The sequence below is a fragment of the Cyprinodon variegatus genome, unplaced genomic scaffold, assembly GCF_000732505.1.
Source record: "Cyprinodon variegatus isolate N-32 unplaced genomic scaffold, C_variegatus-1.0 Scaffold1064, whole genome shotgun sequence".
NCBI lineage: Eukaryota > Metazoa > Chordata > Actinopteri > Cyprinodontiformes > Cyprinodontidae > Cyprinodon > Cyprinodon variegatus.
In genome coordinates, this window is record NW_015151517.1 from 129,979 (window position 1) to 143,758 (window position 13,780).

At 39.9% G+C, this 13,780-nt stretch overlaps 1 protein-coding gene across 1 annotated transcript; it reads right to left on the bottom strand.

Annotated features, from left to right (window-relative positions):
• Positions 1 to 1,990: 1,990 nt before the first annotated feature.
• On the bottom strand, positions 1,991 to 12,915 carry LOC107101186 (mitogen-activated protein kinase 1-like). The gene is made up of 9 exons (XM_015399988.1): positions 12,654 to 12,915; positions 11,467 to 11,695; positions 7,650 to 7,839; positions 4,940 to 5,056; positions 4,731 to 4,845; positions 4,488 to 4,619; positions 3,662 to 3,771; positions 2,885 to 3,011; positions 1,991 to 2,686 (listed from the first exon to the last, which is right to left on the bottom strand). Exons 1-8 carry the CDS (start codon positions 12,913 to 12,915, stop codon positions 2,892 to 2,894), a joined length of 1,275 nt encoding a protein of 424 aa, XP_015255474.1. The 3' UTR covers positions 1,991 to 2,686; positions 2,885 to 2,891.
• Positions 12,916 to 13,780: the final 865 nt, after the last annotated feature.

A 13,780-nucleotide genomic window follows, 5' to 3' on the forward strand; every position in this document is an offset into this window, starting at 1 on the left:
TCACAATAATGTTTTTTGTCTTTTTTTAAGTCCTGCATTTAAGGAAAAAAAAGAAACAATCTGATCATCGCAGTAACTGGATGTTGTCTTCCTGGCTTAGCTGTTCAATAACAGAGTACAAAAAAAAAACTGACGAGAAGAAAGGGTCATGACGCAGGTTTAACAGCATGATGAAATTTTATTTAATTACATGTATATAAGTCTGCTTCTGTTAATCATTTAATTAATATTTCCCATAGCATATACAGACTAGAACTCTCAGTAACTCGTCTCTCCTTGACAATCTCAGTAAAACATCTTAAAATAAATCCTTAAACAATCTGGTTGGGCAAATGAAAAGACAAAAAGTCTACGCTTCAAAAAGATTGAAAACACTTTCAATAATAATAATAATAATAATAATAACAGCAATAAGAGAAACACAAAAAAATTTTACCTCCCTTTTATTTAAAAAAAAAGGAGAAAAAAAGCCTATCACCAATAAAATAGCATTAATAATAAGAACAAAGCAAACAGGCTTTAAGACAGGCAGGCCTTTAAAGTCGATCATTATTCCAAAGTAAGAAGTTTGGTCAGGTGGCATGTAACAGGGAGGATATGGTAAAAAAAAAAAAAAAAAAGTTAGGAGGCCTGTGTGTGCAACACTGAGAATTTATCAGGAGGATAAAAAAAAAAACGAACAGGGGATGATGATCCAGACAGACACAAACGGGTGAGTCTGGGCTCAACAGTGCAGATCCACAAACAGTCTTCACAGCAAGGGGACGACGACGGAGGGTGCATGGCTTGAAAGACAAAGTGCAGACGTGCTGATTGGGTTGGGATTGGACTGAGCGTTCAGGGGGACCAAGGGGAAACAGCTTCTGACAACAAGCAAGGAGGCAGCCCTTTGAGTAAAGCATGACGAGACACTTTGGAGGAAAATGGCAAAAACATAAAAGGATCCAGAGGAAAAAAAAAACAATCCTAGATTGCTGCTTATGGCTTCAGGAGAACAGCAACTCACATCAAGGTTAAAAACACAAGATCAAGCCAAGGGAGACCTGCACCACAGGCCATCCAGTGCAGTTTTGGTCCCTTTCTTCTTTTTTCCTAACGGGTCTCAGCAAAAACCAAGCAAATGGTGCCGATTTCTCTGGACTCATGAACATTTGCCACAAAGCAGTGGATCCAAACGGACAGGGAGGGTGAGGAGAGCTGAAGATGCATGGAGAGAGTTTCAGAGAGAGAAGGGACCAGAAATAAGCGCTCTCCATCAGGCAGATATGAGGAAGCAATAGGGCCTTGTTCATATGCAGCAAAAAAAAAAACCAAAAAAAAAAACACAGAATGATGAAGACTGGCAGTGCAAAGACAAAAAACAAAATTGAAATTTCTTGGCAATTACCAATGGGTTTGGCATGTAGCGGCAGGGAGAAATCACCGCCGTCACATTAACAGCCAAGTGTTCCCAGCATGCATTGTGTTGTGCAAAAATGCACCGTTCAATAAGAAAACACTGTTTCACTCAGGCTTTGAGGTAACAGGTAGGAGGCTCAAAGCTGCAAAAAGCATAAATAAAGAAATAAATAAAGCAATGAAAAAAGAAGCAGAATGTGTTTGTTTTTAAACATGAAAGAGTGAATCTTATTAATGAATGCTTCAGTTGGCTGTGACAATAATCACTGGAGGAATGTTATATGGGGGAGGAAAAAAAAGAAAAGGAAAAAAAAAAGGGTTAGAGGTACAGTCATGCATGTCCCTGGTGGGTTGGGTTTGTTTCCTGCTGCTTGGGTGCAGCTAGAAAAAAATGCAACTAAACAAGAACTTGAAAGCAAAAAGACGGAGGAGCTTATCTTTTCCGACAAAAGGGACTTTGGTATCACAGCTGCAGTATATCAAGAAGCCATCTTTTCCTAGTCTTTATTCCATCCAATGTGCTTCATGCTGCAAATCCACGTTGGAGCCGTCAGTGTGCTTTGTCTTGGGGCGATTTGTGCATAATTTTTTTTTTTTTTGTTTGTTTGTTTTTCTCCCCTATAGGGTCAGTTTCAGGAACGCATGCATTCAACTGGGTTTCCATAACAATAAAAGGAGCAACGGTAAAGAAAACTTGCCAACATGCCACTAAAAACATCAACTCATTGTCTGAAATAAAAAGAAAAACAACAAAAAAAAAAGACTGTAAAACACACACACACACACCAAGTCTGAACCAAATACATCTTCACCCACAAAAACAGGACAAACACATTTAAGAAAAAAAGAAAAAAAATCCAATATACTCTGTATTTACATGCACACACCTAGCTAGCATCCCTAACCCTGCTGTTTAACCCTTTAAATATTCCAAGCTGTAGCTCCATCCAGATTAAGAGCATTATGGAAGGATGGACTGGAGGAAGTGGGGAGGGGGGGTCGATGAGGAGAAAAAGGTGCCAGAAAAGCCAAATGTGTTAAAAATGGGCATAAAAACAATGAAATATGTGAGATGAGTGAAGAATTTGACGAAAACAAACTAAAAACCGTACCGGTTTAACAGGATAACCCCCCTCCCAATAACAGCTCTTTATACTTAGCTCCATCCTGCTGTAGAAATGCAAAGATAAGCAGGGAAATGTTTATAGTTGGGGTTTTCACTTTTTCGTTGAGGATGCATTTTTCGTCTGTTTAAGCGGTTCGTTCAATCTTCTGGCTCCAAGCCTCGCTACAAAAAAACCCCAAAAAAACAGAAGAAATAAATAAATAAATAAATAATCAAAAACATGAAACATTATCCAACTTCAAATGTAAATCCAATTGAAGTTAGCTTGTTAGTTCATGACATCTAAAAGGAACTGGTTCTAGTGGGATTTTATTTAGGGGTATCTGAGGGAAGCTGGCGTTTCATTCGATGAGAATGTACCTTTACCTCAGCTGGTCGGTCTGATCGTCTGGAAACGAGCCGTCTCTTCAAAGATCATCTGCTTCAGCTTCTCCTTGGGCAGGTCGTCCAGTTCCGTTCTAAAATCAAAGGGCTCGTCCGCGATGGGCTAACACCAGAACACAAAGAGCTTTAATGGCAGCGTCATGACATTAAATCCTTTGATTCATTGTACCGATTTTAAAGTATGCAAAAGGTTAAAGTACAGAGAATTTCAAGAAAAAAAAGGAAATCATGATTAAACAATGCAGCTAGTATGAAAAGGTGTATAGCTGTCGCAATATTCCATTAATCTGCCATAAGCTGACCTGCTGATCAAACTAAACAGTCAATGCACAGCTAAGAGGCTTCCAAGGACAAAGCCCTGAAGCTTACAGTGAAATCCAGATCCTTGGGAGAAAATTGCTGCATAGCTAAAGACTGAAACGCACTTTTTTGGCACAAAACGAGCCTTTGGAATCACGCTTCTCTAACATGGAAAAGCACCAGCATGAGTGGCTGGTAGTGTCTGGAACCGCAGGGGGCGACAGAACAAAAACAAACGATTACTTCGGCCTCCAAACTCCAATCACCATAGAAACCTTTAAAATAGGAAGCCGCGCCGAAGCTGTAGAATTAATTATCTCTACTTTCACCATTAGTGATCATATCAGCATGTCATAAAAGGTCAACATATGCCCTATGCTGAACTTATTCCCCCTCAGTTGCCTTCGATAGACCACAGAACACCTTGCTTTTATCAAAGGGACGCAGTCTCACCTCGTCGGTTGGATCGTAGTACTGCTCCAGGTATGGATGAGCTAGAGCTTCCTCCACAGTGATGCGGTTGTTGGGGTTAAACGTCAACATGCGATGCAACAGGTCCAAGGCTTTAAAGAAGAATAAAGACTCTGTTAGCCAGCCTGTCCTCTGCGTTTACTCCAACAAACTAATAAAAAAAATTACATCCGTTCATGATAAAGAACATTATGGTTTATCCAGACATTTCTCTCTTCTATCTCCTTAAAAGAAATCTTACAAATGTTGAATAAACACAGCTTCAAATAATAATCTATATTTAAATGCAAGGCCTCGTTTTTTTTTTCTTCAAAATTGAACCTGACTGATGCATTCATTAAAAAAATTATCTTTAAATGTGAATTTTACATTAATTCTGGAATCAATATATGAAAATACACAATAATGCATGCATATATATATAATATATTTATTTTTGTTTCATATCTGTTCAAACAGTATTAAGATAAAGATTTGCTAATCTGCATTTAGCATAACATAAAATAAAACTCCAGATGTTCTTTTAAACTTCACCCTGTGCAGAAAGCTTTGTCACTCTAAATAGCTAAATAGATCCACAAAGCAGAATGGGATGCCATGCAGAGGATAGTGAGGGGAGCCTAAAGTTTGTTTGATGAAAGCAATATACACAGAATGAATCTCCGATTGTAAACGGCTGCATGTAAAGTTGAAGTCTGCAGATTCATGGATGCCTTTAAACAGGCCGCAGTTTCATTACTCTGATGTACTTTCCCTCCTTTTCCAAACCTTGAACAATATCTCTAACAGCTGCTGTGTGTCATTTCACCTTTTGGGTCTGCTTTGGGGAAGAGCGTGTCCCAGGGAAGTCTGGGTTTGTGCGGCAGGGAAAGCAGGTAGTTCCGAGCCTTCACGTTAATGATGCAGTTCAGATCTTCCTGGGTTGGTGAGCCGAGTATGCCTGCACACAAATGGTTGAGGCTGATTATCTGCTTTTTTGTTGTTGTTGTTGTTGTTCTCCCCTAGTAAGGCTACAAGGAAAACTTTTATTTTCGTTTTTTTAAGATCTCACCCAATATATGGTTCAATTGGTCCAAGTAGTGTTTCCCAGGGAAGATGGGTTTGTTGGTCAACATCTCAGCCAGAATGCAGCCCACAGACCAGATGTCAATGGACTTGGAGTAGCCCTGAAAAAAAACAAAAACATTCACGGATCATTATGTGGATGTACCATGAAATATTCAAGCCGTAAAAACACAAAAAGTGTCTTTCACCCCTTACCTTTGAGTTGAGCATAATTTCTGGGGCTCTGTACCAACGCGTGGCTACGTACTCGGTGAGGAAGCCGGTGTGGTCGTGCACCGGATCGGCTATCCGAGCCAGCCCGAAGTCACAGATCTGAGAAAGGCAGCAGGGGTTAAAACCAATCCAACTGGAGCCAGAAGATCCACATTTCAGATCTGCCTCTAAAGTCTAAACAAGTTCACAGAATAATGTGCGGGAAATCCAGCGATTGATAACATGCCTGGCATCGATTAGAGCTTAAATCAGTCAACAAGCTGGTTTATTTTTCATTATTATTTACTGTGAAGGTTAATTGTCTCTAAATTGTACCTTTTTTCAGAGCTCTATGCAGATCACAGCCAGTAAAACATGCTCACCATGGGCACTAATGTTTAATCGTCATCATTTCACCCGTTTTGATTTGTGCTGAAAGCGCTGCCTTCGTTTTCCTTCCTTCACTTCATGATCAGCTAATCAAGCACTACACTGCAAACCCTGATAGGTTCTTTTCAGAAAATAAAAACAAGACTTGAGACGAGGCTGTAAAATTACTTAGATCTTTAACCTTTTATAGGGTAAGTTACAGTTTTTGATCACTTGCATAGCCCTTAGAAATGGAGTCCCCCCATCCCTCCTAACACCTAAAGCCATGTTGTTGCAGTATCTTTGCTGAATGGCTGGATATAAATGTAGACCAGGGGTCGGCAACCCGCCGCTCTTTAGTGTTCCCCTTTCGGCTCCCTGGAGCTTTTTAAAAAATTTCTGAAAATCGAGTTGTTTTTTTTCTTTTGTTTTAATATGGTGTGCAGGAGGTCAAACAAAAAATAATTATGTTTTCCAATAAATAAATTTAAATAATAATTTGCGTCATAGCCATAGAGATCAGTGGTCATAACTTGCAACCAGCGCTGCGCAGTGCCAGGCAAACAAAGCTGCTGGAGTGTCTTGGACCATGGATCCCAAAGGGGAAAAAAGGAAGATAGCTGATGAGAAAAGAGGATTCAAAGGATGGACCGAATCATTTTCTTTCATTATCAATGCGGAACGATTGCCTGCATTTTTGCTTGGTAATGAGAGGTTGGCAAAAAATAAAAATTTGGAAAGGCATTTCCAGGGAAGGCAGGCTAAATATGCAGCCAACAACCAAGCTGGGAGGGAGAGAAAAATGGTGATTGCAGAACTTCTGGATAAATTAGAGGAGAGCAAATTTAGATTTAAGAAGTGGATTACATCGCCAAACTCCACTACTGCTGCTAGTTTTGTTGCAAGGATGGAAAACCGTCCACAAATCGAACAGGTAGAGCTCTGATGCAGGGATGGGAACTTTCTTCCATTTTCTCCCCAAATCCTAAAAATATAAATCACACCAAGGAACGCTGGGATGGGGGATTTCAGGGTTAGAGAGCTCTGCTCTGATGGAAGTCAGTTCCTGCTTGGTTCCTCATGACTCAATCAACTCCTCCCAACAGAATCACGTCCACCATAGAGAGATTCCTTGATCCTGTTTCTATAATTTCATCAATGCAACAAAACCTGTGTTATTTTTGCATTTAACAAATTAGATGAGCCCTTGAATGATTTATCATCTACTGTAAATTAAGTTAAAAAAAAGGTTACTAAGTTAAAAAAAAATGTTAAAAGCTAAACGAAAAGTCAAAAAGTAAAAGTTAAAAATTTAATAAGCTAAATTTAAAAATTAAAAATATCAGCATTAATGTATCTAAGGTTATGTTGTAACAAAAAAAAAAAATTGTTTAACTTTGAGTGTTTTCATGAATTTCTTATAGAACCACTTTTGTTATTATATAACAAATTATTATTACATAAGGCCATATAAGGCAAGTTTGCCATAAAATATTTGCCATTAAAATATATATATATTTTTTGAACGTTACTAAAGTAATAAAAGGTCCTGTCCCCCAATAAAACTCTTGGCTTGAAATTTTGATTTTCAAAGTATTTCAATTTAGCATAAAACAAACAATCTACCTCAGCTTAATAAAAGTCTTGCTTTTTTTGTACAAACTATAAAACTTAATGGACTTTATGCAATAAATTAATCAAAAAATATCCCGTAATGCTGAGATGGAAGAAGAAAAAAAAAGGACATTTTGTTTTGTTACTTTGTTAGTAAAAATGTGTGTGGCAGGCATTTGTTTTGATCCCCTTCAACTGACGTTAAGGAGCAGCTGACTGGCAGCTTCTATTAAGGTCTCCATGTTGTGTCTTTCTAGTGATTAGAGAGTCAGTCACTGATACGAGATAAATGAAAATCCAGCAGTTTGGTTCAGTATAACGAGACAGGAAACGCACTACTGAATCGATTCATGACAGAAAAATTAACCGTGTTCTTCACGTCACATCGCAATATTCCAGTGAAGTATGATTATGATGATGGCAGCGTCATGCGGTGGGGATGGGTTAAAAAGTTCGTCATTTGAAGCCACACAATCATTTTAGAAACAAACATGGAAACCACCTGTACATGTTGGTTTCTGCTAAAACGGAAAAGTCAGACAAAAAAAAAAGGGAAATGTAACACTTTTACAACTTATGAAACTATAAGGTATTTAAAAAATAGCATCTGGCCAAGAGCTAAAAGCAGCTGTCACCTACTGGGAGCATTTGGATTCAGAGCAGCTGATCAAGCCTATGAAAAGGCCATGAGGGACTGAGGCTGCCAACGTATAATTCGTATAATTCTCACCTTGAGGTCACAGGTGGTGTTGATGAGCAGGTTGGAGGGCTTCAGGTCGCGGTGCAACACGTTGGCAGAGTGAATGTACTTGAGCCCCCTCAGGATCTGGTAGAGGAAGTAGCAGACATGGTCGTTGCTCAGCCGCTGGGTCTTCAAGAGCTTGTACAAGTCTGTCTCCATCAGTGTCTGCACGATGTAGCTGGGCAGATTCTGGGGTCAAGGCGCACAACCCTTTTCTTCTAAATTCATTCCACTCTAAACCAACTTGCACCTTTTCGTCTCTTAGTGAAAGCATTGAAACAGCGTCATTTTTAGAAGCAATGTGAAACATGTTTCGCAATGAGCGTGTTCCTCTAACCCGACTGTGGTGAACCATGAAAAAAGCCACACAGAGAAAGAATAACAGACTGTACAGACATAGAAACGAAACAACCTGACCTTTCCTCTGGATCCACAAGGAATTGAAATAAAACTAAACAGTGTAATGTTTAGCATTGCTCCTTAAATCCATGTAAAACAGCGTATTAAACAAAAGTTTAGATCATTGTTACATAAACGTTACGCCCAAAGTCTTCAACTGATGCTTGAAAGCTGCATGCATTGCTTTAAAAAAAGAACTATTAGGGCTGCAGAACATGTTGCTAACCTTACTGCATTATTACTAAAACAGCAGACCTGCACAGTCTGTGTTATATGCTCGCTAATTGCACACAATCAGTATCCTACTTTAATATTTCCCAGTTAAACCGGGCCGTTGACAAATTTCTGATGATTTTTGTAGCCGTTAAGCAATGAACCCAAAGCAGACAGGAGGTACTGATGGGAAGCACTCATTCCACAGGATTATTTTTCATGCAGCCCTAGTAATACTGTAGATTAGAATTACCTTAGCTACAGATGCAGACACTTGTCTGGTAAAGGTCCTGATAAATCTTTAAAATAGAACATTACTGAACTACAGCTATGTTTCTGTGGGGAATACATCCGATGTTACACAAATGAGCCTTTCATTGTTTGATGAGGACCTATATTTATAGGAATCATTCCAGATGAAGCAGATTCATTGTTAAATCCAGATTAGGACGTGTGATGCTGAGGAGAGATTTCAAAATTAAATTCGGACAGATTCTCCTGAAAAAAAAAAAAAAAAACCTGTAAAAATTAAACTTCCTTCATGAATATCTCTGACCTAAATCTAGTAGAAACCTTGCAGTGTCAGCAGCTAACTCTGACGTTACAGAAGGGCAAATAATGTCCCATTTAGCAAACCGCATTGAATACGAACAGCCCAGGAATCATAAAAGCCAAATCTATCTGACTCAAATCATCATTGTGAGATCATGCTCAGTTACATTTATTTTAGTGCTTCCTCTGCATATTCGCCCAAAAGTGCTGATAAATGTGGCTACCGATATTTTGAAAGATGAAGTTGAGTGTTTTCACTCTGAACGTGCCCCAAAAAGCATGGCAACCAGAAAGGGAGGAGCTATTCTTTGAAAAAAAAAAAAAGAAAAGAAATCGACCTTCCTAGATTGAAAGGCTGCCATAGCAACTAGAGAGGTAAAATATCCACTCCAGTTGTCTGCATTGATACAACACGGGTGTTTATAGCAACCGCTTTGTTGATAAGAAGCGTATCGTTAGATCTCAGCAGCTGGAAATGAACCCGTCTGTATTTCCTCTCATTCACAAACTCCTCTAAAGGTGCAACACCGCTCGACTAAAGCAAAGGAAACAATGAAGCTTTTTTTGATAAAAAGCGACTCTTGGTGAGAGCAGCTCGCCGGCGGGCTGAGCTCAGCCATCAATGACAAACTAGTGATGTGTTAGAGTAACCCTGGACATTTATCAATTAATTTTCATCCACACCCGTTTTAGTTTTGCTAAACTTTTAGCTGTGATGATGAAATAGTGTTGAAACTGGCCAGGCTGAGGGTTTAAAGTATTATTTATTTTTTTCAGACATGACTTGTTTAGCGACTTTCACTTAAATTAATTTTATGAAAACTGTATTAATCAAAATCAGTGTTGTTTTTTTGTAATCACCAAAGCTATAACTGTCAAACTAGAATTAGAAAAACATTTTCGTTAAGTAAAATAGAAATAAGAAATCCAACTGAAACTGTAATAAGTTTTAAAAACGAATGACAGCAACTGAAGTTCAATTGAGAATGTGTTCATTTGCTTATCTTTATGATAATGCATTAATATGAGGTCTGGTTTCCTGGTTGCTGTGATGGCAGGTAGGGCATTCAGGTGATCTGTGTTGCTGCAGCAGTCGCTCCTTATTTGTTTTTTTGTCTACCCCTGTATGTTAGCGGCATTACTCTACATAAAAGATTAAAAACATAACTGAAACTGATAAAAAACTTACTTGAAATGGAGCTTTTTCAAAAATAACCTAAACTAAACCATCTAAAAAACACAGCTAAATTACAACTAAAATAAGATTGAAAATCAGGAGTCGAAACTAAATAAAATCTAATGAAAATGTATAAATGTTTTAAAACCTTGGTTATTATTCCTAAAACTAATATTTAAGGTCTTACATTTGCAGAAAACTCGAGAACCTAAAAGAAGATCACCAGTTTTCGCCTCACTTTAGGGATTTTTCAAACATCTGCATTGAAAATAAAAAGTTAAAGTATCCTATGGACAGGTTAATATACAGAAATGTAATTTTTGCATAATAGGGTGGAGAAAGGGGGATGTAAACTGTAACACACTAAAAATATTGGGAGCCTCATAAAAGGATAAAAAGATTTATAGTTTACTGGCAAGATATATAAGAAGAGGAAAAGTACAACTAATTAGATGCATTTTGGGATATTTTATGCATGTTATACATCAAAACAGCACTTTTTAATGTATTAGGTACCTACCTAGTGACTGCGATCCTAAAAGTTCTGGCAAAGTGTTTTTTTTTTTGCAGCCTTTTTTTATTGTCATTACACTGTCACAAGTACAGAGTAACTAAATTAACTCTCTGTGTTTAACCCATCCCCTTTGGGAGCAGTGGGCTGCCATTGTGCGGCGCTCCCGGGGAGCAGTGTCGATTTAAGGGTTTTTTTCCTCAGGAACCCATAGTGGAGGCTGTGGGGATTGAACCGGTTACTTGCAACTTTCTGCTCTAACTACTAGGCCATCACTCCCCCCATCAATGTTGGGTGTTTGCAGGATGCTCCAGCCCTGGTTCAGATACAGTAGTCTGATTTAGTGGGGCCATTTTTATGTGCAACGAGTAGAAAACCAAATGAGGGGATCCCCCCTAAAGGCTGACCTCAGTTACTTTCACTTTCTGTGCCACCATCATTTTAACCTCAAAGAAAAAAAAAACCCTCCAAACTGATCAACTGCCTGCTATTCAGCTCCATTTGAGTCATTTACATTCAATATAACTCCTAACAGAGCGCATTTTATAACGCATTTCTGTTTTAACTTCCTCGGGGGAAAAATGTCCTGTTAGAGTTTGACGGGGTCGGAAGGGGCGGATAAACCTGCCTAACTGACAGATCTAGAACTGATCCATCCTGTTTAACCTCGTCGGAAGGCTCACACCACCTGAAATAAATTGGACTGGAGCAGAGGTGCAAAACAATGAAACAGCATAACCTGCTGCAATGAATTGTGGGAGCGCGGGGCTCTCAGCACAACTCCTTTTCAGGTTATTAAATGTAGCAAGAACAGATGATAAAACTAACACAGGGAGCCACAAACAAACAATAAAATTGCCTAACTTTGACAGGGACAGGCCTTCGCTGTCTCGGCTGAAGGATTCCCTTCAGTTCACCTTGAAATTAGAAAAACTCGGACAATCTTAGGATACACATCTCTCATGTTTTCCAGCTGCTGCGCCCGGATGATGTCATTGATCCCGATGATGTTCTCGTGCTTGAAGCGCAGCAGGATCTTAATCTCCCTCAGCGTACGCTGGCAGTATGTCTGGTGTTCAAACGGGCTGATTTTCTTGATGGCCACTCTGCGTTGGGTCCAGTTGTCCAGGGCTGCACTGGATATGGTGAAAGCAGGGACAAAACCAGGCGTGGCATTACACACTGCACAATTTACACACAAATCAAATGTCTGCAGCAGGAGCTGAGAAGATGCATAGCTCAGATTTCTTTGTAAACAGGCATTATAGAGAGCTGTAGAAAGGTGTGGTGTGCAACGTGCGTGACATGCTGTGAGAGAGTAAGCTTTATCTATGTGCTACTTCCTTTGTTAGGGTTATAGAAGTTGCGTTTTGCATTACACTTTGCAAGAGAAAAGATATTACAGCATAGCTCTGCTATCTGCAAAAAACACCCAACTGCATATTTCACTAATTCAGTTGACAGAAATTGGACAATTTATCGACGATAAATGATTTGCAGGTCAAATATTACAAAAATCGACTTCATTTCAGCTATGCATTGAAGGCAAAACAGCTGAGAGTTCAATTCATTTCCTGTATATAAAAGCATCAAAAAAGTGCTTTGCCACACCTTTGTTTGTGGTTAGATTAAAAAAGAAGTTCGATGGGAGCAATCTGCAAACTTTACCTAATGTTCAGACTGCTTCACATACATGAGGTTAGATGGTTTTTCGCTTCACAGTAGACACCGCACCAATCCGCCTATCAATCTCTTGCTCCATCTTTCCCTCATTCATGAACAAGACCCCAAGATACTTAAACTCCTCCACTAGGGGCAGTACATCCTCCCCAACCCGGAGAAGGCACTCTAACCTTTTCCAGCTTAAGACCATGGTCTCGGATTTTAGAGGCACTGATCCTCATCCCGGCCGCAAACCGCTCCAGTGAGAGCAGGATTCCCCCAAGGGACATGGTTGACCGCCTTCTCCAGATCCACAAAACACATGTACACTGGTTGGGCAAACTCCCACGCACCCTCCAGGATCCTGCTGAGGGTGTAGAGCTGATCCAGTGTTCCAAGGCCAGGAGGGAAAACCACACTGCTGCTCCTGAATCCAAGTTTCGACTGTCCGTTTTCAGGACCCCAGAATAGACTTTACCAGGGAGACTAAAGAGTGTGATTCCCCTGTTTTTGGAACACACTCTCAGAGCCCCAGGCTCTGCTTTCTCAGTGGATGATCTGTTGCTGGGAGTAAGGACGTCTTCGAAGTACTCCGCCCGCCAACACACAATGTCTAGAGTCGAGGTCAGCAGCACACCACCCCCACTATAAATGGTGTTGGTACTGTGCTGCTTCCCCCTCCTTAAACGCCGGATCGTGGACCAGAATCGCTTCAAAGCCCTAGGGAAGTCTTTCTCCATGGCCGGACTTCCGCCGGGCAGAGTTGATGAATTTGAGATATATCAACCAAAACTCCTAATGCACCATAATCAATTCAGTTTATTTATATAGTGCCAATACACAACACATGTCATCTGAAGGCACTTTACAGTTCACCAGATCATCCAGTCAAATTGACTCAAAGTTTTCTATCTAAGGAAAACCAGCTAATTGCATTGACTCATTGACTCTTCAGCAATCCCTCACACTAAGCATGCTTGTAGCGACAGTGGAGAGGAAAACTCCCTTTTAACAGGAAGAAACCTCCAGCAGAAGCAGTCTCAGTGTGAGTGGCATCTGCCAAGGCTGACTGGGGTTCAAGGAGACAGAAGCAATCCTCATCAAGTAGAAGAAAATAACACACCTGTTCAGCCCTACCTCTATTCACTTAACCGATTAAGTTATTTAAATAAAAAAATAATTGCAGCTCAGTCCTAAAACCTAAAACCATTAATTGGTATCATTTCCAGGGGGAAATGTTATTTCTATTTTTGCACACCAGCTGATCCTCCTCCACTGAACCAAACAGTTTGCAATGTTTACAAACACCAACTGCAGGTATGGAGGCATCACATGCAGGAGATCATGCAAGCAAAACAGGGAACCAGATAGTGAGACATGCTGATATTAATGTTCCAGTGGTGGGAGCAGAAGGTCCAGCTCACACACACAGAGATGCAGATCACATATGGTGATACCAGGAGGCAAAGGCCTTATTAAATCCAACAAATCCTTCCTGCGAGCTACAGCTTCTTCCTGCAGACCGATGAGAAGTTCAGAGTCTAAAAGCTGTGGTCCACTCAGCCTTTACAGCACTTCTGAGGCTAAGTGCAGTTTGCAGACAGA

Excerpts from the sequence above, each read along its gene's own strand:
- LOC107101186 (XM_015399988.1), bottom strand. The coding sequence starts at position 12,915 with ATGGAGAAAGACTTCCCTAGGGCTTTGAAGCGATTCTGGTCCACGATC. Across the intron at positions 7,840-11,466 it reads CTGGAAAACATGAGAGATGT|CTACATCGTGCAGACACTGA; the intron begins GTATCCTAAGAT and ends GAATCTGCCCAG. Across the intron at positions 5,057-7,649 it reads ACACCACCTGTGACCTCAAG|ATCTGTGACTTCGGGCTGGC; the intron begins GTGAGAATTATA and ends TGCCTTTCTCAG.